Source organism: Lepidochelys olivacea (genome assembly GCF_965140295.1).
Source record: "Lepidochelys olivacea isolate rLepOli2 genome assembly, chromosome: 9".
NCBI lineage: Eukaryota > Metazoa > Chordata > Testudines > Cheloniidae > Lepidochelys > Lepidochelys olivacea.
This window is the reverse complement of record NC_140419.1, coordinates 55085264-55112274: the sequence shown is the minus strand read 5'-3', so window position 1 is coordinate 55112274 and position 27011 is coordinate 55085264. Positions and strand designations below refer to the sequence as shown.

At 46.5% G+C, this 27011-nt stretch overlaps 1 protein-coding gene across 3 annotated transcripts in view; it reads left to right on the top strand.

Annotated features, from left to right (window-relative positions):
- The first annotated feature begins 23662 nt into the window (after positions 1-23662).
- Positions 23663-27011, top strand: part of BOK (BCL2 family apoptosis regulator BOK) — a 39342-nt gene continuing 35993 nt past the window's right edge. For 2 of the 3 annotated variants that reach the window (XM_084638363.1, XM_084638361.1), the window contains exons 1-3: positions 23663-23942; positions 24615-24682; positions 25089-25473. In XM_084638363.1, the coding sequence (XP_084494489.1) occupies positions 25251-25473 (223 nt within the window). In that variant the 5' untranslated portion in view covers positions 23663-23942; positions 24615-24682; positions 25089-25250. The remainder of the gene's footprint in view (positions 23943-24614; positions 24683-25088; positions 25474-27011) is intronic. The other variant, XM_084638362.1, reaches the window with a different exon arrangement.

The window sequence follows — 27011 nt, the reverse complement described above, 5'->3', positions numbered from 1 at the left end:
TATTGCACATGTCGTCATGTGTCAACACTGTCTCTAGTGCGCTGCATTGCTGGTGTAGGTCTTCTTCAGGTATAGCGAGGAGTTTTGGAATATCATACAACATCCCAAATATACTGCTGTGTTCCCTGAGCTGCACAAAACGTTCTTCAAGTGACTGTATTGCACAATCTAGCACCTGGTTAAAGAATTCAACTTTGAATTGTTGTTTGGGATCTCTTATGGGATTATCCCGTGCCTCGTAATCAAAATGTCTTCTTCTTTGGTGACTCTTGTATTCTTGAATGGATGGGAAAATAGCTTAAGTGTGAAGTTCCTCTGCCAAGTTCTGTGCACTCTTCGGAACGTTTTGAAATCCCTCATCTGACCGGTAAGACTGTAGGTATGACTTTGCTTTGTCCAGTTTTTCCATTGCTCCAGATATATCAAGGTCAACACCTTGGAGTCTCTTGCTTACATCATTTATGTCAAACGGTATGTCATGCCACAACACTAAGCCACACAGAAATTTGAAGTTATGTATGTGTAACCCTTCTGTCCGTCAGAGTTGGCAGCAACAAGGGCCGGGTTCAGTATCTAGGGGTTTCATTCCAATAACACAATGCAAAACCGGCTCGAGCCACCACCCAGTGACCTGGGACAAATATATACCACCACCGCTGGGCGCCTCCAAGAGGCAATACTTCCCCTCTCGCAAGCATAGAGTCTGAGTGTAGCAAAAGCCTTTTAATAACAGAGAGAAACAATGTGGCATTATGGTGGGGAAACACCACCAACAGGATTCATAACACAACCCCTGAGCAAAAAAAAAAACCCACCCCAAGCAAATTGGGGCGTGACATTTCCCTTGGGTTCTTGAGCCCAGCAACCCAAAGTCACCCAAAGTCCCAAAAGTCTCTGTCCCTGGTCAGTGCAGCACCAGAGTTCGAAAGTTTATCTGCAGAGTTTCCCCTCCCAACCTGGGTGGAGATGGAGGGGAGGGGTTTAAGGGGCACCTTATGTGGTCCAAAGCCGATTGCCCCAACCTCTCCATGGGGCTCCATTCCGCTCCGCTCCACCAGCTGTCCCACGAATTGCTCCGCTCTGCCAGCTGCCCCCATGAACTACTCCAGCCGTCCCGTGAACCGCTGTGCTCCAAGAGCCGCTCTGCTCTGCCAGCCTACCCACAAACTTCTCCACAATATATCTCCAGGCTCCCGCACTACTTAACACAACACTCAGTGATTTCAGCTCTTTTGTGATTTCAGCTTGTAGTAGGGGAGCCTCAGTGCTGGTGCACCATTGGCCCAAAGTGAATTCAGCTCAGCAGTCTGCAACTAGACTCCCAAGGGAATCAAAATTAGCTCTGATATTCCACAGTGGAGAGAGGAGGAAGTGCAATTAGCATGTAAAGCCCTCACCAGGGGGCCCATACCACCAGATATTAATACCTGTCCTCAGCCTCTCTCTATTCACTAAGTCGTGGAACCCATGTCCCTTGCTTAGCGAGTGCTACTTAGTTGATGGCGAGTCCCTCCTTCATAACAAAAGGCCAAGTACAGTTCCACTGTCCTTGATTCACACAATCAGGATAATAACAATTTATTCTTCCTGCCCCAATAACAGAGAAACTGGAGATCCCACAGCAGCCAAAGTGACCATTTGGGCAGCTATAGGCTCATGCTAGGCGGGGTGGGTGTGCCTATGCAATTGAGATCAGCCCCTGAAGTTCTTTTCCACAACTAGCCACAACTCACCACCAGATGTCAGGGTGGAGCTCATCCTGACACTGCTTACATCTGTTTCTGGTGATTCCATTTCCCTCTGCCACTGTTCTCCCACAAACAGTTCCTGTCATAGCATTATCCTCCATAATGGCAACTATGGCAACATCTATCTTCCCAATTTGGTGTTTGATAGGCTTTATCGCCTCCACTCGAGTTTCCCATTGTGTGGCACTCAGTGGTTTCAGTGTCAGAAAGGATGTTTCCAGATGTTGCTTCAAAATTTGCCATCGATGAGTTGATGCAGAGAAAAATACATAGATGTTTTGAATTACATTAAAAAATTCAGCAGCCTCACTAGAAGCTGATGCTGCATCACTGACCACCAAGTTCGATGAATGAGAACTGCATGGGATCAAAAAGCTTCAGGGTTTAACTCTTGGATCCATGTCTGCACTCCTCTGTTCTTCCTTCTCATGTTGGCACCATTATCGTAGCCCTGACCTCTCATGTCAGCTATCGCAATTCCCGTATCTTCCAGCTTTTTAAGAAGCACATTTGTCATACCAGCTCCTGTAGTATCATCAATGTCAATGAATTCTAGAAAATGCTCTCTGACAGTCACCATTGCAGAGAAATTTTCACTAGGTTCTGTTGTTACAAAACACACCATTAAAGTCATTTGTTCCGTATGGCTGATGTCAGGTATGCAGTCCAGAATAACAGAGTAATATCTTGATGACTTCAGATCTGCCATAGTCTTCTGTTTGGCTTTTGTTGCAGTAACTGTATGATCTCATTTTGAATTGTTTTTCCAAGGTAGTGGTGTGTGTACGTTTCTTGGGTGGTGACTCGTCTTAGATGCTCCTGGAGTACAGCATCAAACTCAGCCATCAGCTCCACAATGTTCAGGAAGTTTCCATTGTTTGGCACATACAGCTGATCTGAAGTGCCACGCAGTGCTAGGTTTTGGGTAGCAAGTATTCTCACAATGGCAATGAGCCTTTTCAGAACATTTTGCCAGTAAAGAGACTCTGATGAAATCTTCTCTTGATGCTGATCATCTATGGTGGCCTTTAATCTGAGTCTCATTTCAAGGTCTTTCCACCTATGGAATGCTCTCTAGTGATTTGCTGCCTTGTCATGGCATGCCAGTTTTCTAGCCAGATTTTTCCAATCCTTTATTCCTATAGAACCCAATGTAGCTGGAACATTAGACTGGAAGAGTTTGCAACAAAAACAGTATGCAGCATTCTGGGTTTTTGAGTACATAAGCCATGGCCTCTCCACTTTGTCACCATTGGGGATTTCACGCCAGTAATGTGTTGGATGGAAACTTAGTTAGTGATCAATGGCTCCATGTCTAGTTGGCAGCCGGTGTCAAGTGGAGTGCCCCAAGGGTCGGTCCTGGGGCCGGTTTTGTTCAATATCTTCATAAATGATCTGGAGGATGGTGTGGATTGCACTCTCAGCAAATTTGCGGATGATACTAAACTGGGAGGAGTGGTAGATACGCTGGAGGGAAGGGATAGGATACAGAAGGACCTAGACAAATTGGAGGATTGGGCCAAAAGAAATCTGATGAGGTTCAATAAGGATAAGTGCAGGGTCCTGCACTTAGGACGGAAGAACCCAATGCACAGCTACAGACTAGGGACCGAATGGCTAGGCAGCAGTTCTGCGGAAAAGGACCTAGGGGTGACAGTGGACGAGAAGCTGGATATGAGTCAGCAGTGTGCCCTTGTTGCCAAAAAGGCCAATGGCATTTTGGGATGTATAAGTAGGGGCATAGCGAGCAGATCGAGGGACATGATCGTTCCCCTCTATTCGACATTGGTGAGGCCTCATCTGGAGTACTGTGTCCAGTTTTGGGCCCCACACTTCAAGAAGGATGTGGATAAATTGGAGAGAGTCCAGCGAAGGGCAACAAAAATGATTAGGGGACTGGAACACATGAGTTACGAGGAGAGGCTGAGGGAGCTGGGATTGTTTAGCCTGCAGAAGACAAGAATGAGGGGGGATTTGATAGCTGCTTTCAACTACCTGAAAGGGGGTTCCAAAGAGGATGGCTCTAGACTGTTCTCAATGGTAGCAGATGACAGAACGAGGAGTAATGGTCTCAAGTTGCAGTGGGGGAGGTTTAGATTGGATATTAGGAAAAACTTTTTCACTAAGAGGGTGGTGAAACACTGGAATGCGTTACCTAGGGAGGTGGTAGAATCTCCTTCCTTAGAGGTTTTTAAGGTCAGGCTTGACAAAGCCCTGGCTGGGATGATTTAACTGGGAATTGGTCCTGCTTCGAGCGGGGGGTTGGACTAGATGACCTTCTGGGGTCCCTTCCAACCCTGATATTCTATGATTCTATGATTCTATTTTCATTGTCTTTGAGGAACATGAAGTTTTTCACTTGCTGTGGCCCAGGCAGTACAAGGAAGTCCCTCAGGCTACTGCTCAAGTGGGTCCACAGTCCTGCATCATCTAGACTTAAGGAACTAAACTCAACAGCAGCTGTTTCTTGCGCCTCCACCACACTCTTCTCTGATCTACACTTTTCTTCAGGAATGTGCATGGTTACATCCATTTGAGATGGAGATATGGATGCTGCAGTAGCTGCCAGGTCACCTGCACTCTGACTAACTGGAAGATCAGGCATCTCCTCACCACTCACATCCTCACTGGGGCCAGAAGGCTCACCGTGAACATTTGTGTCTATGTATCTCAGGAGAGCTCCTTCCTGCTTAGAGAGAAAAACTTCCTTTGCTTGCTTTCTTTTTCTGAATACTGCCCCAGAGGAGCGTTTTCTTCTTTCACTCATGTCTGCTGTTCTGTGCCAGCTATAGTGGCTCTCAACGCTCAATTGAAGGGGACAAATAAGCAGGCTGGTAGCAGGGCCTGAGTAAGGGAAGATATCAGCGTCTTAAGGCCTAACTGGCTCCTACTACTTCAGTTGACTGCCTGTTCTCCTCAAGTGGGTTCAGGGAAGCAGCAGGAAACAGGAAGCCCTCTGAGAAGCTGGTGTTAATCAGCCCAGGCTCCTGGAGGTGCTAGAGAGATACATAAGAGGCTCCTCTTCCTCTCTCTCCCTGCAGCTCCTGCTGCTTTCTGTTATTCCCTCTCACCTTTTCTTCTGCCTGCCTGTTATGTCTCTTGTGCCCTCCTTCCTCCAGCACATCACTCATAGAATCATAGAACATCAGGGTAGGAAGGGAACTCAGGAGGTCATCTAGTCCAACCCCCTGCTCAAAGCAGGACCAATCCCCAACTAAATCACTCCAACATCTCTGTGCATCTAGAGCAGAGAGAATACATATGCACCAGCAGCAGACACAATTTTCTACACTCTTGGTCCTAGTGCCCTCCGTCCCTCCCAGTCTGGCACCTGAGGTGGCCGCCTCAGTTTGCATCATGGTAAGACCAGCCCTGCATGAGGGTTTTGTGTGTGGATGGTTGGGCTGTTTGGGCCAAACACATGTATGAGCCTGGGCTAGGACTAAGGTGTAGACATACCCTTACTCACGCAGAGAGGAGGAAAGGTTGAGTCAGCCACTCTGGCTTTTGTTCTCTAGCTCATCCAGTTTCTCTCTTGTTGTGGTAATGGGTTGACTGGAACTGAACATAATATTCCAGGGGCATCCCCTTCAGAGCACAGAAGAGCTGTGATAGGATGCCTTGGTGTATACAGCTGTCCTTTCACCCAGAGTTCTCCTTCAGCATTGATACTGTCCAGGATTTTCTCTCCTGTAGCATCGGCCCCAGATGCCCAGCCTGAGCCATGTTGATTTCAATAGAATTCCTGGCATGAGTACAAACTCCCAAGTGTGACTTGGTGTTGGACAACTGGGGACGACTTGTGGGAGTAAGTGCTCGCTCATGTGAGTTGGGTTGCCCAGTTAGGTCCTCCATGTATGTCAAACTTTCCTGCAGTGGTGCTGATTTTGATCGTCCTTGTACAGGAGTGACTTGACTGACATCTTTGTGGCTACACTGACCCACAGATGGGGTGAACAAAGGCATAAACAGTCACATCCCTTCCTCTCATCTCACTGCCCCCACGTCAGGAAGCTGAGTCATACACTTAATGGAGAGAGAAGAGGTTTCAAAGGAAAAAGTGTTCTGAACTTTGATACTCAGACCTCAGTGGTTCAGGAGCCAAATTAGCCATTAGCATTACCCACGAGGCATAGTCACGTGAATTCATTGGTTCATTTACTATAGAGCTATAGATTCATATTTACACAGTATGATGGGAAAAATTAGTTTTTATATCTATAATTCTCACAGCAAAATGGCTGACCAAGTATTATTATTTTAAACAATGAAATAACAAAGGAATATGGTTAATAACATAGGATAAGCATCCTGAGTGGTCAATAACTTAGATCAGTTAATAGTTAAATCACACAGTGTTTTAATATCATGTGCTGTAAAGAGCTGCAGGAGATTAAAGAGCCACTTGCAGCTCTCAAGCCTCAGTCTGAGTCTCACTAGTTCAGAGGTTATTCACTGAGTGCTCAGTCTCCTTAGAAACAGATGACTTGAGCCACAGATCTGAACTCCCCCAGTATTCAGGAGCTCTTAGGATCCAAGGTTTTTGGTTTGGCTCATTCTGGAGGTTGGTGTAAACTGCTAACTTCTGATCCAGATTCAAACTTCCTCAGCTATGTGATAAGCACAGCATGACTTCACTGGGACTGAAGTGATTTGCTGGATTGAGGTCAAGGATAAGGGGTGGCATGGAAAGTGCACATATGAGAGGAGGACATACAGTGGGTGTTTAGGAGGAGGGCAGGAAATGGGAGAGGATGCAGAGAGGGGAAGTGCAGGGCTATGAAGATGAGAAACATGAGTTTGATGCAAAAGGCTTGAAGTCACTAAAGACATTTGAAGAGGGGTTACATAGGCAGAGTAGTGCAAAAGAAGCTCTTTGGACTGACTGCAGGGGGCTGAGGTGAGAAGCAGGAACTCTGCAGTCAAGGTGAATGAGAACAAAAGGCAGGCTTGGGAGAGGCTGGTAGATGGTGAGATCACTAACTTTGTGGAACAGGAGCAGAAAGAAGGGAAGAATGTTGCGTGGGGAGGAAGCTTAAAAGAAGAGAACAACTTCACCCACCACCTTATGAAGGGAAGATCTGCCTCTGAGGTGGATATGGGTAGGGTTGGGCCTGTCACTCTCTGCACATGCTGCTCTCTGGCAATTTAAAGATGAAACTATTATGTCTTGCCATGTGGATGTGTTGTGAGACAAGCTGCTGGGCAGCCACAGCTCAGCCATCTTGGCTATAGCGCAGTTGGATGAGAGAATACCAAAGAGTTTACACAAACACAGGTGCACTTGTAGTGAGGACAGCCCGTTACTGATAAAAAGGTTCAAGGGTGGAATCCATTCTAATCACTCACATAATCCAAGGGTGGAGCTACTCAGGGAGATAAAGGATCTACATATTTCAGACAATTAAAAGTGTAACTGTTTACTGAAACCAAGGTCAAAACGAAGGCTGGAACCAATGGCAATTACCCTCCAGGGCACAGTTACCTATTGGATTCACAGATGGAGCTAGTCACTGGACTCAATGGTAAAATGATGCCAAATTAGTAAGAATTATCCAGTGAAGAAAAAAGCAAGGCAAATGGAGAGGTTAGCTTCAGCCTGATCTCAGCTGGAAAAGCTCATCTAAGTAGCCTTCAAATTAGGCAGGTATAAGGTCAGTTTATGCATGGGAGGAGAATGTTTAATAGGAGTGCAGCCTCCTGAGGCCTTTTTCAGGGGCTGCAGGAAGAGGGCAGAGGATTACTAGAGGGAGTGTCTTGCTGCTTTGTCATTTAATTCTCCAAATGAACTAAAATATCAAATCACTGACTTTGTCCATGTCCATGTGGTACCATCTTCTGGAACCAGTCACAGATATACCTTAGGAGTCTTGGCTGTGCGGATAGAAAGGAGAGAGAGCCAAGAGCAGACGAACTGAATTTACTCTTCATATGGCTTTTAGCAGTATGTTGGAGGAGCTTCTCTGCTCTCACCTCCCCATATTGTCACAATATCATAATCTCTTTCCTACTGAGGGGAAAGGCTAGAGACTGCTACTTGTTCAGTGATGGACCTGATCAGAAGCCTATTGATGTCAGCGGAAGCCTTTCCCTACAGCTGTATCGGCTCAAATATTTGTGCACAAAGGCACCTTCTGCTGGGAGCTAGGACAATCGACCTGAATGGGGCTAGCCACGTGTTCATGTGCAAGGCAGCTAACATACCATCCCACACTGCAGCCTCCAGGGTCCCGGCCCAGGGAACCTAAGAGATCAATTAAAGCTCTGGGATGAAGACTGTTGTTGGCAACTTTGCTCCTCTGGCCCCATGGAACTTTCTGCAATAAGGGTACATCTCATCTGTGCAGGATCCAGAGCTTTCCTGAGGCAGTCCAAGACTGTAGCATTAACATCCCCAGGAACTAAGGACCATCCCAAACCTCCCCATTTTCTGCTCCAACTGAAAGGAGCATTGCTTTGACCTGCCTTCTCTAATAGATATGTAGCAATGTGTATATATTTTAAGAATCCAAAACAAGACATTCCACAGCACATACTTTTCTGCCTGGGGAGAGGATGAGCGAACAAACAGATGGCTGATGTCAGTCACATTACTTAATGCCCTAGTGGAAGGCGCTCAGGGCTTGTCTTTACTTGAAACACTACAGCCACAGCTGTAGCGCATCAACATAGACACTACCTACACTGATGGGAGGGGTTCTCTTGCCTGTGTAGGAAATCCACCTCCCTGAGAGGGTAGGTAGATGAAGAATTATTCTGTCAATTCTTCTGTCAACCTAGCGCTGTCTACACTGAGGGTTAGGTTGGCTTCATTATGCCACTCCGGGGTGTGGATTTTTCACACCCCTGAGCAATGTACCTGTGTTGACCTAACTTTTTAGTATAGACCAGGCCTCAAATACTAGTGATGAGGATGGCATAAGAACCTAGAGAGAATTAGAATCTCAGCACTCCTGACCAAGACGAAGCTGTGGGACTTCAACTGGAATAAAAACACGTTCTTACCAGCCTGTCTATCTGAATCTGATACACAATGCTTTCATATATACATTAAAGGGGATAGTCCTGTTTTTATTTTATAGCTTGCTTGACATAACTGTGTGTCCATTTTACAAAGGAAACTGCTTTCATGTGTCTATTTGAGTTCTGAGCTATTCACCCGAGGTGTTTCCTGGTCAAAGCTCTGTGTGCTGTGTGATCTCTCTGAGAATCACCATGTAATAGTTTATCTAACACAATTGACTCTGTCTCCAAAGAGGAAGCTTCCATGTTGTCTCCTAATGTCAGGCAGAGCACAGCAAGTTATTCCTCGACAGGGCTTGGAACAATAGCGTGAGCGTACACCACACTTTCAATAGGGTTTTGATGTGGGCGTTGAACCTTTTTGTCTTATTGAAATTATGGTAATTTTATCTTCCCATCCTTCCAACAAACCTGAACCTGGCTAAACCATCTGTATTCTGCTATTATCAATAAACAAGTATGTTTTTCTTTGCTGGCCGGCAGCAAATATTATTAGTTAACTCCTCTGTTTATATGGCTGCATCACCATAGTATCTGAGCACCTCTCAGGTAATGAATTTATTCTAAATAGGTGCTAAAGGGTCGGAACTTCTATCCGAGTTATACAGCTGAGGCATAGCATGGCTAAGTGACTTGCCCAGGGCCAGACTGTAAATTTGGAAGAAGCAGGAATCAAACCCAGATCTCCAGTTCCAGTCCACTGGTTTAGTCACAAGCCCATCTTTACAATGATAATGAATCTTTGTGACTCATCACAAGACTAATCAGGTTTTTTTAAGATGCTGCTTTTTTATTCCTTATGTGAAGGGGCATAGTGATTGCAATGGCCTCTGGTTTCTGCAGTGTATCTTTAATTGACAGCAAGGCAACCTGGGGTAAAATCAGCTCTGAAGAAGAGCAGTCTAGGTCAGCCTTTCATCCAGTTTTAAGATCGACAGTCCTGTTTTTAAATGGTTTGCCCCTGTCTAGTGCTGAGACAAAACTGGATGCAGTTTTGTCTGGTATCAGGGCAGAGGCACCAGAACTGGGAGGGCCAGGAGTCCATTGCTCCCCTACTTTTTAACATGGGCATAGTTTGGGGGGTAGGGGGCTGCGTTGCTCTCCCCCTCAACTACAAGTCTTGGGCAGGCATGGAATGGTGCAGGCAGCGGCTGCACTTCATGGCGTGGGAGCTGATAAAGTGATAAACTCCCCTGTTGCAAAGTGCAACCCTTACCTGCAGAGCCAGCCCTTCTCCCTGGCCCCACCCCTGCTCCTCCTCTTCCCCCTGAGATCCCGCCCCTTGGCCAGGCCGGAAGCTGGGCTGTGGTAAGAGCCATCCAGGGAGCCTGGGCCGCTGTGGGGAGCCCCGGACCCTCCACCTGCCCATGAGCAGCCCCTGGCCTGTGTCCCCACCCAGAAGAGGAGGAGCAGGGGGTGGGGCCATGGAGGGGACAGGGCCACAGGGGGAGGCAGAGCCTTGTGGGTCCCCAACCCCATTGAGGTTCCAGTGCTCCTGGGCTGGGGACGCTATTTTGAAAACCACCCCGCTGTTGTGACCTAGCACGTGTGAGGGACCCATTTTGAAGAACGTGCCAGGTAGGGTTACCACCTTTAAAAAGCAAAAAAACTGGCAACCCTGCCCCACAAAAGACAAGCCTGCCGCAACCTGAATCCCCAACCACAAGGCAATTCCGCAACACCCCCCTCAACAGTCACTTAGTGTATTTAGAGAGAGAACACCTATAGATACGATTGGTAACATCACAGGTCTCCTCACTCTCACATGACTCAAACCCTCTCTCACACGTGCGGTGTGCTTACATGTTGGTGGGCAGACAGCTGCTGTATTTTCAACGGTTTTGCTTAAACTGTGAAAGTGGGAACTCTGCAGCATCTTTAGCTGGACACAGAAACTTTTAACATTAGATATCCCAGGGTATTATGATAATAATGCAAATTTTTATACCCAAGCAAGGAAAACAGCAGATTAAATTATTTTTCTGGCAACTGGCAAACCCACAAAAAACCCAGTCAGGCCAGTCAAATACCAACCAGGTGGTAACTCTAGTGCCAGCCTGTTCCTGGTGGCATCCTTGCACGTGTCCAGGAGGCCATTTTGGAGAATACCTACACCGCCCCTGTGACTTTGCGTGTATGTGTGCGGTCACGCTGGTGGGGATGGACCCATGCTGTTCCTGGCAATTTGGAATGTCCAGTAATCTGGGGATGTGCAAGTTGGCACCTAGACCAGGCCTTGTGCTGAAGTCCCACTAAAGCTTTATTTTTGGCATTTCAGCAGTGCCTAGGCCTTGTGCTGGTGCTCTGTGTGGGATGGATTCCTCTCCTATAGGTCAGGAGAGGCATTCCCAGTTCTCCAATTAAATCCAAATACACAACTGTGCCTCTTGCAATAACAGTTTCGTTTCTGCAAAAATACCTATTGGAATTTCCCAATCAATCTGAACATGCTCTCATGCGGAACAATAGCTCTGTTTGAGGTATCCTTCTGCCCTCGCAGACGTCTGCAATGGGGAAGTGCTCCTGAGGAACTACTAGATCACTTCAGGTGTCTGAGAGGCCTAGTCAGAATCCATAGCAGCTGCTAGAGTTCACTGCACGTGAGGCTCAATCACATGGACTGTTCCTCTATCTGTAAATCAGTGGCTGTTGCATGAATGCTCCTTTATCCAGAATTACCCAGAAGTAAGGAAAATACAGCAAGGCAGTAAGTTTCCACAACACTGACTCCTTCCTCTCTCACTGTCCAGTGGGGTCAAGCTGAGACAGGGTTTCATGCACCCCATGGCAGTTTAAAGCTGACATACAGTGTCTAGCTTGAACACTGCTGGTGTTTTCCTAGCTTACTTGCTTGAATTGTCGGATCTCCTGTTGCCACTGCCAGTTCTCTTGCATCTTTGGCTTTGGTTTGCAGCTTCTGGGAAGATACTGAATGGCTGGCATGAGAGCCAGGGCTGGAATCAGTCTGATGGTAGCAGGAGGGTTGGAGGTTGGGAAGCCATGTATGCTGGGAAAGGGAAACAAAAGAGCTTCCTGTTCCTCAGTGAGCAGAAGACTGGGAAGGGATAAGACCTGCAGTGACGGTAATGATCCTTCTGTTAGAGCCTATAAGGGGGATGGGGTGTGCTAGACAGCCTGGGAAGGCTTAGGCTATGGGTCTGCACTGAAGTGGGAGACAGAGCAGGAGCTCTGGGAGAGGCAAGTCTATGGCAGTGGGGGATAAGGCTGGTTTGGGTAGGCCCATTAAAGGGTAGGCATAAGGGGCTGTGGGAATGTCCCTGTGCTGGGGCTGAGGAGGCTTAGGCAGGCTGCAGAAGTGGGTGGTGGAAGCGACCCTGAGTACATCAGTTTGCACCTTGCTTAGGGTGAGCATTTGCTTCCTTTTGGGGCCAATGGGCAGAGCTTCCAGCAGAGGGAGGAAGACCCTCTTCACCCAGTCCCCAGTGCATATGAGTAAGGCTGCTCCTAAGACTGGCAGAGGTTTGGACCAGAGCAGCCAGGAGCCAGCTGAGAGCCATCTAGCTTGGATCCTGCAACCTGTTAAGTCTGAAGGTCACATGAACCCTAGGGACAGGACCATGGCCCACAAGGCAAAGAATGGCTGGTTGGGGTCTTTGTTTGTCTGGATTTCTCAGTGGACTCTGTTTACCCGGGAAGGAGGGGACTTGACGGTTTGGCTGGCATGCTAGACCAAACCAGAAGGGGACTGTGGCTCAGAAGGGGGACAGACACAAGTTCACAATTAATGCCAGAAAGGCAGGTAACCCTGTGATGGGACCTATTTAGCTTGACTTCCCATTGCAGAAGGTTTCAGGACCACTCTTGACCTTACCAGGGTTGAATGCTGGCATAACTCCAACACTGTCTGGTGGGGAGACTGCTAACAGCATTTTTATTAAAACACTTTAAAGCTCTCTGTCCCTTTCTGGGGTAGGGAGGGGGTTTGTAACACTTCACCCCAAACATCAGACTCGCACAGACCAGCCACTGCTCAGCATTTTCTTCTCTTTTTCCAGTTAGGGAAACCTTGGCTGGAGGGTTCATAGACCCAAGATTAGGGGAGATGTTGAATTTAAGAGCAATCCCAGCAAATGTGGTCTAATCTTACTCTTGTTTATGTTTATTTCATCAAGCTTTGGCTTCTTGGTCTGGCCAGGAAGAAATGTCCTCTTTGCTCTGCCTCTCTCTGCTGTATCTGGATTCAAACGTTGCACAGGTAAGGCAATAAAAGTTACTACAGCTTCCTTTCTGAGCTCTTTTCTATCTTAACTGATAGAGGATTATTTTAGAAGTGTTGAATTTGTGGAAAGCTAAATACATCATTGTGATGTGTGTACAGCTGCTGCTCTGACAAGAAAATAAACTGTGGATCCCATTGCATTAGTGAACTTTCTTGCTTCCTTAATTGAACCACTGAAGAAACCCCAAATTATAACATCCGTGTTCTTAGGCAAAAAATAAGACTCCATTGTCACAAGGGCCACATTCTTCTAGTCTTACTCAAGCTGAGTAGAACTTTCTGCTGTGAATAGTTCCGCTGAAATCCATGAAACAATATCAGAAGTAAGGTAATATTCAGTAAGGTAAGGTAATACTGAGTCAGGGTAGCAGTATCTGGCTCCAAATTATTAAAATATTGGATGGTATAACCAACCTCACATGAGCCAACAGCAGTGTTAGAAGCTGGGACCTACAGGCTAAAAGCATACTACTTGAGCTAAAGGACTGAGGGCTTGTCTACACATGGAATTATTTTAGTATAGCCATTCCTGAATAACTTCATATGGGGATGCTTATTCCAGAATAAGAGTGCCTTCTTCTGGCTTAATTTAAATCCACTTTGAAGGTGGATTTAAACTAAACCAGAAAGAGGTACTCTTATTCTGGAATAAGCATCTACACATGGAATTATTCAGAATAGCTTATCCTTGAGTCCCTTGGATGGAAGCAGGAACAGATTCATAAAGCTCTTCGGTGGACCAACCACGAGAAGAGAACAAAGGCAAAACGCAATGGCTCTATCTCTGTGTGGATGGTAACCATTCCAGGAGCCATTTCTTCCATTCCTGGTTCTCCTTTTCTTTTCTGAGGTATCATTACTATATAAATGTTTTCTTTATGCATTTCAAATGGCTAGAGCAGGCCTGTTTCAACTGAACAGACTGTCACAGTATATTATTTATGGAAAGTAAAAATATTTGAAAAGGAAGATCTCTTCTCTCTGCCTGGTTTGTAGGATGTTTCATTACTCTGTAAAATATGTGTTTAAAACAAATTACAGGAAATGTTTAAAAAGAAATGCAGTCAATCACTCTCTCAACTAAATTACTGTTAGCCTAAAGACTGTTTATCAAATTATGTTCATTATGCTGATAAGAACCTTTTCATGTTTACCTGTGTTTTGAATGTGACCCTGTCTAGAGGTCGGTGGTGACAAAATATGACTACCACCTGACAGCTAGTCAGTGGCCTATGGAAAATGAGCAAGTGCTCTCAGTCCACTTCCTAGTGAACATTTGCCCATTTATTCAAACCTATTTGCCCTCAGTGGCAAGCAGGGAGGTAGGAATTCAGGATTTCACTGGGAGAACCATAGAATAATAGGGCTCAAGAGACCTCAAGAGTTCAAGGCCAGCCATGTGAGCTGAGGCAGGACCAAGTAACCTACTCTGTTCAAGCGAGGGGCAACGGATTCTTCCTAAAAGTGAAGGGGCCATGAGGGTCTGCCCACTCCATGGCCCCACCCCTCCTTCTCCTTTTCCCCCTGAGGCCCCACACCCTGGCCAAACCAGAAGCTGGAGCCAGGTCAGGGAACTCGGGCCCCTCCACTTGCCCAGTGTGGGGTGGGGCACGAGAGCAGCCTCTGGTCTGTGTTCCTGCTCCCCCAATCCCCTGCCCAGGGCAGGTGGAGGGTCCGTGGCTCCCCACATCTGGCTGCATGGCTCTTACCCTGACCCAGCTCCAGCTTCCGGCCTTGGGGTGGGGCCTCGAGGGCCGAAGAGCTGCAGCTGGGCCATGGTAAGAGCTGCCGGGCAGCTGTGGGGAGCTGTGGACCCTCCACCTGTCCAGGGCAGGATCTGGTGGGGGTGGGGACACAGGCCTAAATCTCTTGCTGCAGATTAAGCTCATTACTTCTTTTCCTACGTTCAGTGGACATGGAGAACAATTGATTACTGTCCCCTTTATAAGAATCCTTCACATACTTCAAGACGTATCAGGTCCCCCCTCGATTGTCTTTTCTCAAGACCAAACCTGACATACAGGGTAACAAGAAAACATTTTACAAATATATGAAAAGCAAGAAGAAGACCTAGAACAGGTTAGGCCCATTACGCAGTGAGGAGAGAAAGACAATAAAAGAAAATGCAGCATTGGCCAAAGTATGTTAAAAGACTCTTTTGTTTCAGTTTTCACCAAAAACGTAAATGGGGTAGCAGCTGAGGCTAAAATAGGAAAAGAGCAAATTAAGAATTACTTAGACAAGTTAGATGTCTTCAGGTCGGCAGGGCTGGATGAAATACATCCTAGCATGCTTAAGGAACTGGCTGAAGAGATCTCTGAGCCATTAGCAATTATCTTTGAGAACTTTTTGGGGAAGGGAGAGATCTGAGAGGACTGAAAAAGAGCAAATATAGTACCTATCTATAAAAAGAGGAATAAAGACAACCCAGGGAATTAGAGACCAATCAGCTTAACTTCTGTACCTGGAAAGATAATGGAGCAAATAAACAATAAACCTGTAAGCACCTGGAAGGAAATAAGGTGATAAGTAACAGTCATAGAATCAATCATAGAATCGTAGAATATCAGGGTTGGAAGGGAACTCAGGAGGTCATCTAGTCCAATCCCCTGCTCAAAGCAGGACCAATCCCCAACTAAATCATCCCAGCCAGGGCTTTGTCATGACTGGTATGATTTAGTTGGGGATTGGCCCTGCTTTGAGCAGAGGGTTGAACTAGATGACCTCCTGAGGTCGCTTCCAACCCTGATATTCTATTCTATGATTCCATGATTTGAGAGGCCTGACCTTAAAAACCTCAAAGGAAGGAGATTCCACCACCTCCCTAGGTAACGCATTCCAATGCTTCACCACCCTCCTAGTGAAAAAGTTTTTCCTAATATCCAACCTAAACCTCCCCCACTGCAATTTGAGACCATTACTTCTCATTCTGTCATCTGCTACCACCAAGAACAGCCTAGATCCATCCTCTTTGGAACCCCCTTTCAGGTAGCTGAAAGCAGCTATCAAATCCCCCCTCATTCTTCTCTTCCGCAGACTAAACAATCCCAGTTCCCTCAGCCTCTCCTCATAAGTCATGTGTTCCAGTCCCCTAATAATTTTTGTTGCCCTCCGCTGGACGTTTTCCAATTTTTCGCATCCTTCTTGTAGTGTGGGGCCCAAAACTGGACACAGTACTCCAGATGAGGCCTCACCAATATCGAATAGAGGGGAACAATCACGTCCCTCGATCTGCTGGCAGTGCCCCTACTTATACATCCCAAAATGACATTGGCCTTCTTGGCAACAAGGAAAGGAAACAACACTGTTGACTCATATCCAGCTTCTTGTCCACTTTAACCCCTAGGTCCTTTTCTGCAGAACTGCTGCCTAGCCATTCGGTCCCTAGTCTGTAGCAGTGCATGGCATTCTTCCGTCCTAAGTGCAGGAGTCTGCACTTGTCTTTGTTGAACCTCATCAGATTTCTTTTGGCCCAATCCTCCAATTTGTCTAGGTCCCTCTGTATTCACCTGCAAACTTGCTGAGGGTGCAGTCTACGCCATCCTCATAAATATGGCAGGTGACCAGCTTGGCTTAACAGTGAAATCCTTGCTGATCTTAAACACAAAAAAGAAGCTTACAAGAAGTGGAAGATTGGACAAATGACCAGGAAAGAGTATAAAAATATTGCTCGGGCATGCAGGAGTGAAATCAGGAAGGCCAAATCACACCTGGAGTTGCAGCTAGCAAGAGATGTTAAGAGTAACAAGAAGGGTTTCTTCAGGTATGTTAGTAACAAGAAGAAAGTCAAGGAAAGAGTGGGCTCCTTACTGAATGAGGGAGGCAACGCAGTGACAGAGGATGTGGAAAAAGCTAATGTACTCAATGCTTTTTTTGCCTCTGTCTTCACGAACAAGGTCAGCTCCCAGCTCCTGTGCACTGGGCAGCACAGCATGGGGAGGAGGTGACCAGCCCTCTGTGGAGAAAGAAGTGGTTTGGGATTTTTAGAAAAGCTGGATGAGCACAAGTCCATGGGACCGGATGCGCTGCATCCGAGAGTGCTAAAGGAGTTGGCGGATGTGATTGCAGAGCCACTGGCCATTATCTTTGAAAAGTCATAGTGATCGGGGGAAGTCCCGGACGACTGGAAAAAGGCTAATGTAGTGCCCATCTTTTAAAAAGGGAAGAAGGAGGATCCTGGGAACTACAGACCAGTCAGCCTCACCTCAGTCCCTGGAAAAATCATAGAACAGGTCCTCAAGGAATCAATTATGAAGCACTTAGAGGAGAGGAAAGTGATCAGGAACAGTCAGCATGGATTCACCAAGGGCAAGTCAAGCCTGACTAATCTATTTGCCTTCTATGACGAGATAACTGGCTCTGTGGATGAGGGGAAAGCAGTGGACATGTTGTTCCTTGACTTTAGCAAAGCTTTTGACACTGTCTCCCACAGTATTCTTGCCAGCAAGTTAAAGAAGTATGGGCTGGATGAATGGACTCTCAGGTGGATAGAAAGTTGGCTAGATTGTCGGGCTCAACGGGTAGTGATCAATGGCTCCATGTGTAGCTGGCAGCCGGTATCAAGTGGAGTGCCCCAAGGGTCGGTCCTGGAGCCGGTTTTGTTCAATATCTTCATTAATGATCTGGAGGATGGTGTGGATTGCATCCTCAGCAAGTTTGCAGATGACACTAAACTGGGAAGAGAGGTAGATACGCTGGAGGGTAGGGATAGGATACAGAGGAACCTAGACAAATTGGAGGATTGGGCCAAAAGAAATCTGATGAGGTTCAACAAGGACAAGTGCAGAGTCCTGCACTTAGGACGGAAGAATCCCATGCACCGCTACAGACTAGGGTCCAAATGGCTAGGCAGCAGTTCTGCAGAGAAGAACCTAGGGGTGACAGTGGACAAGAAGCTGGATATGAGTCAACAGTGTGCCCTTGTTGCCAAGAAGGCCAATGGCATTTTGGGGTGTATAAGTAGGGGCATTGCCAGCAGATCGAGGGACATGATCGTTCCCCTCTATTCAACATTGGTGAGGCCTCATCTGGAGTACTGTGTCCAATTTTGGCCCCACACTACAAGAAGGATGTGGAGAAATTGGAGAGAGTCCAACAAAGGCCAACAAAAATGATTAGGGGTCTGGAACACATGACTTACGAGGAGAGGCTGAGGGAACTGGGATTGTTTAGTCTACGGAAGAGAAGAATGAGGGGGGATTTGATAGCTGCTTTCAACTACCTGAAAGGTGGATCCAAAGAGGTTGGATCTAGACTATTCTCAGTGATAGCAGATGACAGGACAAGGAGTAATGGTTTCAAGTTGCAGTGGGGGAGATTTAGGTTGGATATTAGGAAAAAATTTTCACTAGGAGGGTGGTGAAAGACTGGAATGCGTTACCTAGGGAGGTGGTGGAATCCCCTTCCTTAGAAGTTTTTAAGGTCAGGCTTGATAAAGCCCTGGCTGGGATGATTTAGTTGGGGATTGGTCCTGCTCTGGGCAGGGTGTTGGACTAGATGACCTCCAGAGGTCCCTTCCAACTCTGATATTCTATGATTAGGAAAAGCTTCCTAATTGTAAGGGTAGTCAAGCACTGACACAAGTTATCTAGTGAATCTGTGGAATCTCCATCACTGGAGGTGTTTTAAGAACAGGTTAGACAAACCCCTGTCAGGGATGGTCTAGATCAGGGGTTCCAAAGCTTGGTTCATGGCTTCTTCAGGGAAAGCTCCTGGCAGGCTGCGAGATGCTTTGTTTAGCTGAGTGTCTGCAGGTATGGCAGGCTGCGGTTTGCCATTCCTGGCCAATGGGATCTGCGGGAAGTGACACGGGCCAGGCTACCGCTTCCTGCAGCTCCTATTGGTGGGAACGGCAAACCACGGCCAGTGGGAGCTGCGAGCAGCCGTACCTGCGGATGCTCAGGTAAACAAAGCATCTTGCGGCCTGCCAGGGGCTTACCCTGAACAAACCATGAACCAAGTTTGGGAACCCCTGATCTAGATAATACTTAGTCCTACCTCTGTGCAGTGGCCTGGACTAGATGACCTATCAAGGTCCCTTCCAGTCCTACATTTCTGTGATTCTATGCTCATTTTTTTTAACTTTTCCTCACAAGTTGGGTTTTCTAAACCTTTGATCATTTTTTGTTGCTGTCCTCTGGACTCTCTCCAATTTATCTACATCTCTCCTAAAATGTGGTGCCCAGAATTAGACACTGTACTCCAGCTGAGGCTTCACTAGTGTCAAATAGAGCAGGAGAGTTATCTCCCATGTCTTACCTATGACAATCCTAACAGTACACCTCAGAATGACATTGGCCTTTCTCAACTACATCACATTGTTGATTCATATTCAATTTGTGATCCACTATAACCCCCAAATCTTTTACTACCCCCATTTTGTAATTGGGCATTTGATTTTTTCCCTTCCCCAGTGAAGTACTTAGTACTTGTCTCTATTCAATGTAATCTCATTTATTTCAGACCAATTCTCTAACTTGTCAAGGTCGTCCTAAATTCTAATACTGTCCAAAGTGTTTCCACCCCCTCCCAGCTTGGTGTACGTATAAACTTTGCAGATGACAATCTTCACTCCATTCTCCAAGTCATTAATGAAAATACTTTATAGTACTGGACCCAGGAGAGACCCCATGGGACCCTACTAGATATGCCCTCCCAGTTTGACAGCAAACCCATCAATAACTACTCTTTGAGTGTGGTCTTTCAACCAGCTGTGCACCCACCTTATATTAATTTAATCTAGACCGCATTTCCCTGTTTTGCTCATGAGAATGTTATGTGAAACTATGTGCAATGTTGTAGCCATGTTGGTCCCAGGATATTAGAGAGACAAGGTGGGTGAGGTAATATTTTTTATTGGATTGACTTCTGTTGCTGTGAGAGAGCTGAAGAAGCTGTGAGAGAGACAAGCTTTCAAGCTCTTCTTCGGGTCTGTGAAACTGTCAAGCCTTACTAAAATCAAGATATCGCATCTACTACTCCCCCCCATCCACTAGGCCAGTAATCCTTTTAAAGAAGGAAATTAGGTTGGCTTGGCATGACTTGTTCTTGACAAATCCGTGCTGGCTATTCCTTATCACCCTATTATCTTCCAGGTGCTTACAAATTGATTGTTTAATAATTTGTTCCAGTGTCTTTCCAGGTATTGAAGTTAGGCTGACTGGTCTATAATTCCCCAGGTCCTCTTTGTTATTCTTTTTAAAGATAGGTACTATTTTTGCTCTTCTCCAGTCCTCTGGGTCCTCACCCATCCTCCACGTATTCTCAAAGATTATTGCTCATGGTTCAGAAATTGCTTCAGCTAGTTTCATAAGTAGTATGTAGTAGGATGAATTTCATCAGACCTTGCTGACTTGACTACATCCAACTTATCTAACTATTTTTTAACTTGTTCTCTCCCTATTTTGGCTTGTGTTCCTTCCCCCTTGTTGTTAATATTAATTATGGAAGCTGATGATACACGGCACCTTGGGGAATGGACTCAGCACCTTGATGGATTGGGTCCTGAATAAAGATGGAAAATTATCCTCTCTTCCCCAAGAGGCCCCTCCAGATTAAGGTGCAGATACAATGGTGGGGAAGTGTGGGAATTATCCATTGCTGTACCTGTTCTTTGAATAAACGGAACTGATAACTCTATGGCTCCTGGCATTAGCACTAATAACATGCTATAATTTGCCACAGACTTGTATGTATTTCTGTTCTGCAGGATGTATCCAGTGGTACTGTCTTCAATCTCTTCTCCTCCATCACCCTTTCTATGGTGAAAGGTGTGTGTCTGTCTACTGAAGTGGCATGCATTGCAATTTTCTCCTACAGGGAAAATTTGTTACCCTGTGTGAGTCCATGCCAGCTGTAGTTCTAAAGGGCAGTCTATACTATATATGACTGAAGTGGGTAGCTACAAATATTTCCGTATAGCAGTAATTTGGGATCTAAACTTGCTGCAGTTTAGGGCATGAGCAAGCCCTAAAACATGAAGACCACTGAAGTCTGCAGGAGCCCTTACTTTAGATGTAAGTTGTTTGGGGGCAGGAACAGTCTCTTTGTCCTGCATTTATACAGTGCAGCACAATGGGGTCCTGGGACCATGACTGGGGTGCTAGGTGCTATCGCAATACAAAGAATAAATAAGAATTCTGTGTGGGCTTTTGATCAGGCCCTTGAAGAATGAAAGCAAAAGTTCAGAAAACCTGAATATTTTGCCAAAGCCCTATTAAACCATCACTTTCATTTACCGTGTCTTCTTGTCACAAACAATTAACAAAATACTTGTAGGTGAAGCGAGCTGCCTCCTCTCCTCCTCCAGTCCATTAACTTAGTGGTATCTGTCCAGAGTCTGTGACATCATAATTGCTTCCATAATGATGGGTGATGATTTCACAAACACTGGACTGAAGTATTACTCAATGAATCAGGCAGGAGGAGGCAGTTGCAAGAATGAGAGCATGTTTACAAACACATGCCTAGGTAACCAACAAACTCAGAGGAGCTAAGGAGCTAAGTTAATTAGTTTAATGGGGGTCTCAATCAAACTAAAATATTAATGTTCGGCCAACTAAAATATTAATGTTTGGCCAAACAACTGTCAGTCCTCTAAATGTACAACTGTAGCAGGCAGAGGACTGAACCAGTCCTTGGCCTAACGGCAATGTTCACAATGCCAGTCTCATGCTCCAAAAGCTGAACCTTAGAACCCTGACTTCCCCCAGTAAAAACTGGCTTTTATTGTTGCGTTCTCCCTGACCCAGTATACATTCCACAGCAAGGGCATTGTTTCTGTTGGAATTGCTCTATAAGTTTGTGTATGTAAAAATGGGAACAACAGGCTAATATCAAAGAGAAGTCAGGGTATTTCTGTGACTTACAATAATGGCTACAATGAGCTTAAATGAGACTTCCATTGCTGAATGAAAAATCTTATTCAAAAATGTAAATAGTGACTTTTAACTATTAAGGCTGCAAGACACATTGTCTAAAGATAGGAAAGTTGGATTTTAAACTTGTAACGTGTCCTCGGCCCAACCCTTTGTACCAGTGTAGGGACTTACGTGGTATGTGAAGTGTCATCACTAGTGTGGTGTTTCACCCTTGAAATAGCCAAGCTCAGTAAAGTGTATTAGGAACCTATTTTCAACTTGAATTGTTATCTTCTCTTGTAAGCTGAGGCCAGGTGTCCATTAGGACTTTTGCCAACAGAGCAATGTCAGTTACTTCAATCGCAGCAGAGGACTTGTGTACACTTTTATGCCGGTGTAAGAGTGCTTATTTCGCTCACCGAACTGGCGGAGTTTATAATGAGAAAAGTACTTTCTGCCAGTATAAAATGCATCTATGCTAGGTGGGTTGACTTTATATTATGACCAGCAAACTTTTTCTGGTGTGGACTAGGCCTATATCTAGCTATGTTTATCTATTTCAAGGCCCTGTGTATCCTGTGGCAAACTAGTCTTAAATTCCACTGCAAGGACCCTGAATTGGTGTGCTCTGTTCTTGTGTGGCAGACTAGAAATTATGGTGCTGCTTCAATAGACTCAGATTAGCTGTCTCCGTCTTGATATGAAATTCCAATTACTTTACACAGCTCTGACACCGTCACTTTTCGATGAGCCACAGACTGTTGTATTTAACTCACAATGGCATTGCAGAAACTGAAGAGGGCGTGAGAAGCTTGGACAGATGGATAGAGGACAGCTATGGGGGGGGCTTTTGGCATCTGAGGGAAGTGGAAGGCAATGTGTAGTAATTATATTAGCTGGCATTCTGGTTGAATGATCAGCTAAATAATATCGATGCTAAACCTTCACCTTTGTTTCAGAGCACCATTGAGTTAATGGGGACAATTTAAACTGGGACTACTGTTTCAAGCTATCTGCAGATTCAAGAAGGCAACACTGCCTCAGTTATACTGATGCCATGAAGGCTAGAAACATGACTTTAAAAAACGCCTTATATTCTGGACCACATTCTGCAACAAATGGTGGGCAGATGGCAGGTTCTGTGATCACAGAATCCTGGAATACGTTACGTCTTGGACTAGATATTATCGAGATATAAATCTCTTTTGGTGAAGAGCTAGTCAAGAAATTCCATGGGTTTCTTCCTCCCTCCCACTAAGCAAAACTGAATTTGCAGTGAGACTGGCTGGGCTCAGGGATTGTTTGAGACACAGACCTGGTTTGGACACTTTTGAATTTCTTGACCAGCTCTACTAATAACCTTTTGGGAATTACAACTGATCTGGTCTGTTGTTTCACCTCAGTGTTGTTGAGCACCTGTGTTGCTTATAGTTCAACTTTACAACCTGTTCAAAATCTAGCATCACAGCCACCCACTCCAGGTGCTGCATTCCATGATTTGGCACTTTGGGTTCTATGGGCAAATAACTATCACAGATTCTGCAAAAGCGGTCCAAGGAATACACTTTAATCAGGGAATAATACTTCTCCTTGGGAGTGTTCTCAGTGGTACATCAGAGCATGCTCTCCCTGGAGCTCAGCCACCTGTTTAAAAAAGTCCCTCTTAACCTAGCAGTACAACTGCCTAGAGCTTCCTTAACTGAGGAAAAAATGGGAGGGGAGATTCTTGCTAGCCGGCTTGCATAACCCCGCCCCTGGTTATTTCATCTTCCTTACAAGGCTAAAGCAAGAGGCTTTCCTTTCTCTGTCTGCCCCCAGCTCTCAAAAGCAGCAGAACAAGTGGTAGGATCCTACTAGAGTGCAGACGGGATGTGGAGGCTGGCAGAGATGGGGAGAGAATAAAGAACTGAGCAAGCAGCTGCACTCTAGCTCCAGCGGAGGATGGGAGCGGAGAATCATTATAATCTTTACAAATCCTAAAACAGATTGTTTGAACCAGTTCTTCCAAAGAAATATTAGAAGCAGCTGAAACCGACAAAAGATCACTGAAAGGAAGGAAATGCAACATGAGAGGTAAATATGTCCTTTGCTGGGAAGTTTTTAAGAATTTGGCATTGTTTTCTTTATGGTAAAAACTTTCAAATATGGGTTCCTAAAATGAGGGTCTCAAACCCATCTATAGGCACCTGACTAAAACTTTGGTCTGATTTTTTTTTAGGGGTGTTGCTCACCTGCAGCTCCATTGAAGTCAGACCCAAAGCTTTCATTCAGGTTCTTCTAAATGAATTTTAAGTCTCTTACTGTAGGTAAAAAGAAAAGGAGGACTTGTGGCACCTTAGAGACTAACAAATTTATTTGAGCATAAGCTTTCGTGAGCTACAGCTCACTTCATCTGATGAAGCTGTAGCTCACAAAAGCTTATGCTCAAATAAATGTGTTAGTCTCTAAGGTGCCACAAGTCCTCCTTTTCTTTTTGCAGATACAGACTAACACGGCTGCTACTCTGAAACCTGTCATTACTGTAGGTATTGGCACGTCTGCTTTTCCACTTTGCTGAGACAATTGCAGTTGAAAGGGTTGGGAGAAAAAGCCAGTAGAGTGTATCGTTTAAAGAAGTCACAGGAACAAAAACTAATTTAGGATTGCAGTAAACACGAACCTTTTGTCTCTGAGGATAAGGGAGATCCTTATGGTGGGAGATTTGAAAATTGAAACACTATTATAGCACAGTATTTATGTGTATAGGTGACGTCCTTCCTTCAACATCCACATTCTGATGTGCTGGAATTCTTGTGTCTCTGCTTCTGCTTGAGGTACTGTAGCTGACTCTGGTTTGATTTCCTAGATTATTTAATTGAAGCAAGCTGGTCTTGTCTACATATTCTGAAAATTGTTTCCAGATTCTAACTATTTAGTCTCTTTGAAATTTAATTTCAGAACTGCTGAATCTTAAAGGAGAAAAAGAGAAAATATCTTAGTGCAAATCTTGCCGTTCATACCCATGCAAAACTCCCACACTGCTCTCGGTGGGCACCTAAGAACTGCAAGATTTGGCCTATTCGCTGTAAGATTCAATGGACCTGATCTTCAGCTGGTGTAGATCAGTGTAGCAGCAATGACTTCCATGGCACTATGATTTAGATTGCTGGGGGATTTGGCCCTATGTTCCTTTTTCTTTCCGGGTGAGCTGATGGATTTCCATATGCTCTTATCCACCAGGTAAAGCTAATGAAGGTTAATTCAAGAACCTTGCTGGAAACTGTGACGAATCACGAGCCCAGTGTATTATTTCCCTTAAACGATAGCTACAGATTCCTGTCAAAGGCTTCAGGGCAGACTTCAGATAGGCACACCTTGAGTCGGTGAATTCAGCTGTCAGGGATGGAGGTGCTACGCCGTTCCTCAGTCTTTGCTGCGGAGGTGATGGAGGTTTTTGATCGGTCTCCCACTGACAAGGAGCTGGTATCCCAGGCCAAGGTGCTCTGCAGAGACTACATACATTCCCGGCTGCTTCGGGCTGGCATTGGCTGGAGCAAACCAGAGCACAGTGCACCCATGCCCGGCGGCAGACTGGCTGAGGTGTCCAGCGTGCTTCTGCGACTAGGTAAGCATCCATGCTGTGGCTGCGATCAGGGGACCTGTGTGGGTCCCTTCAGGGCACTTCTGACTAGACCAGGAACGGGTGAAAGGCAGGGACTCCTTGGGACTCCCTGGGACTCCAGCTGGGACTCCCTGCCTGCCCTGGCTCTGTGCTGCTCCTGGAAGCGGCTGCCATGTTCTGCCCCTTAGCTGGAGGTGTGGCCAGGTGTGGCCACCCCCGCAGCTTCCATTGGTCATGGTTCCCAGCCAGTGGGAGCTGTGGAGCTGGCACGGGGAGTGGGGACAGTGCATGGAACTTCCCTGTTCACCCCTGTGCCTAGAGTCCACAGGGACATGCCGGCTGCTTCCGGGGAGCTGTGCAGAGCCAGGGCAGGCAGGGAGCCTGCCTTAGCCTTGCTGCGCCCGCCATCCAGACTTTTATGGCCCGGTCAGTGGTACTGGTCAAAAACCGGATGCCTGGCAACCAGTGTTCCCTCTACTTTTCCCACATATGTGAGGAATGAATTTTGTTATGTACACCAATATGGAGGTGACACATCACCTCCATATTGGTGCACATAACATAATTAATGTGATGACAGTGGGGCCGAGGGGTTCAGAGTGTGGGAGGAGGATCAGGGCTGGGGCAGAGGGTTGGGGTGCAGGGGTGTGAGGGCTCTGGTTGTGGGTGGAGGCTCTCAGGTGGGGCCAGGGATGAGGTGTTTGGGGTGCAGGCTGCCCCATGGCTTCGGCGGGGAGTAAGGACTTCCCCCAGCTCTCTCTCCCCGCGGAGGTTGGGGGCAGGGCTAGGTTGGGGCCAGGGGAGGGGCACCCCTCCCCCAGCTGCAGCAGGTCCTGGTAGGGTGGGTTCCCTGAGTGCCTGCGCAGAACTTAATAGGCTGCTGTGTGGCCATGTGACCGCACAGCTTACAGGGAATGTAGCTGGCAACCCTATCTACACCGCGCTGCGTCGACGGGAGACACTATCCTGTCAACTTCCCTTTAGGGTTTCCAGGTGTCCAGTTTTCAAGTGGAATGACCAGTCGAAAAGGGACCATGGCTGCTCCGGTCAGCACCACTGACTGGGCTGTTAAAAGTCTGGTCGGCAGCCAGGGGGCTTTGCACACTGTCCCCACCCCAAGTGCCAGCTCCACAGCTCCCATTGGCCAGGAACTGTGGCCAATGGGAGCTACGGGGGTGGTGCCTGTAGACAGGGCAGCATGCAGAGCCACCTGGCTGCGCCTCTGCCTAAGAGCCAGAGAGGAGACATGCCGCTGCTTCCGGGAGCTGTCTGAGCCTCTACCCCAACCCCCTTCCATGCCCCAACTCCCTGTGCCAGCCCTGATCCCCTCCACTCTCCTAACCCGTCAATCCCAGCCCAGAGCATCCTCCTGAACCCCAAACCCATCATACCCAGCCCCACCCCATAGCCCATATCCCCAGCTGGAGATGGAGCCCCCTCCCACACCCCAGCCCCCTGCCCCAGCCCAGAGCCCCCTCCCGCAGCCCAAACCCTTCATTCCCAGTCCCACCCCAGAGTCTGCATCACCAGCCGCAGCCCTC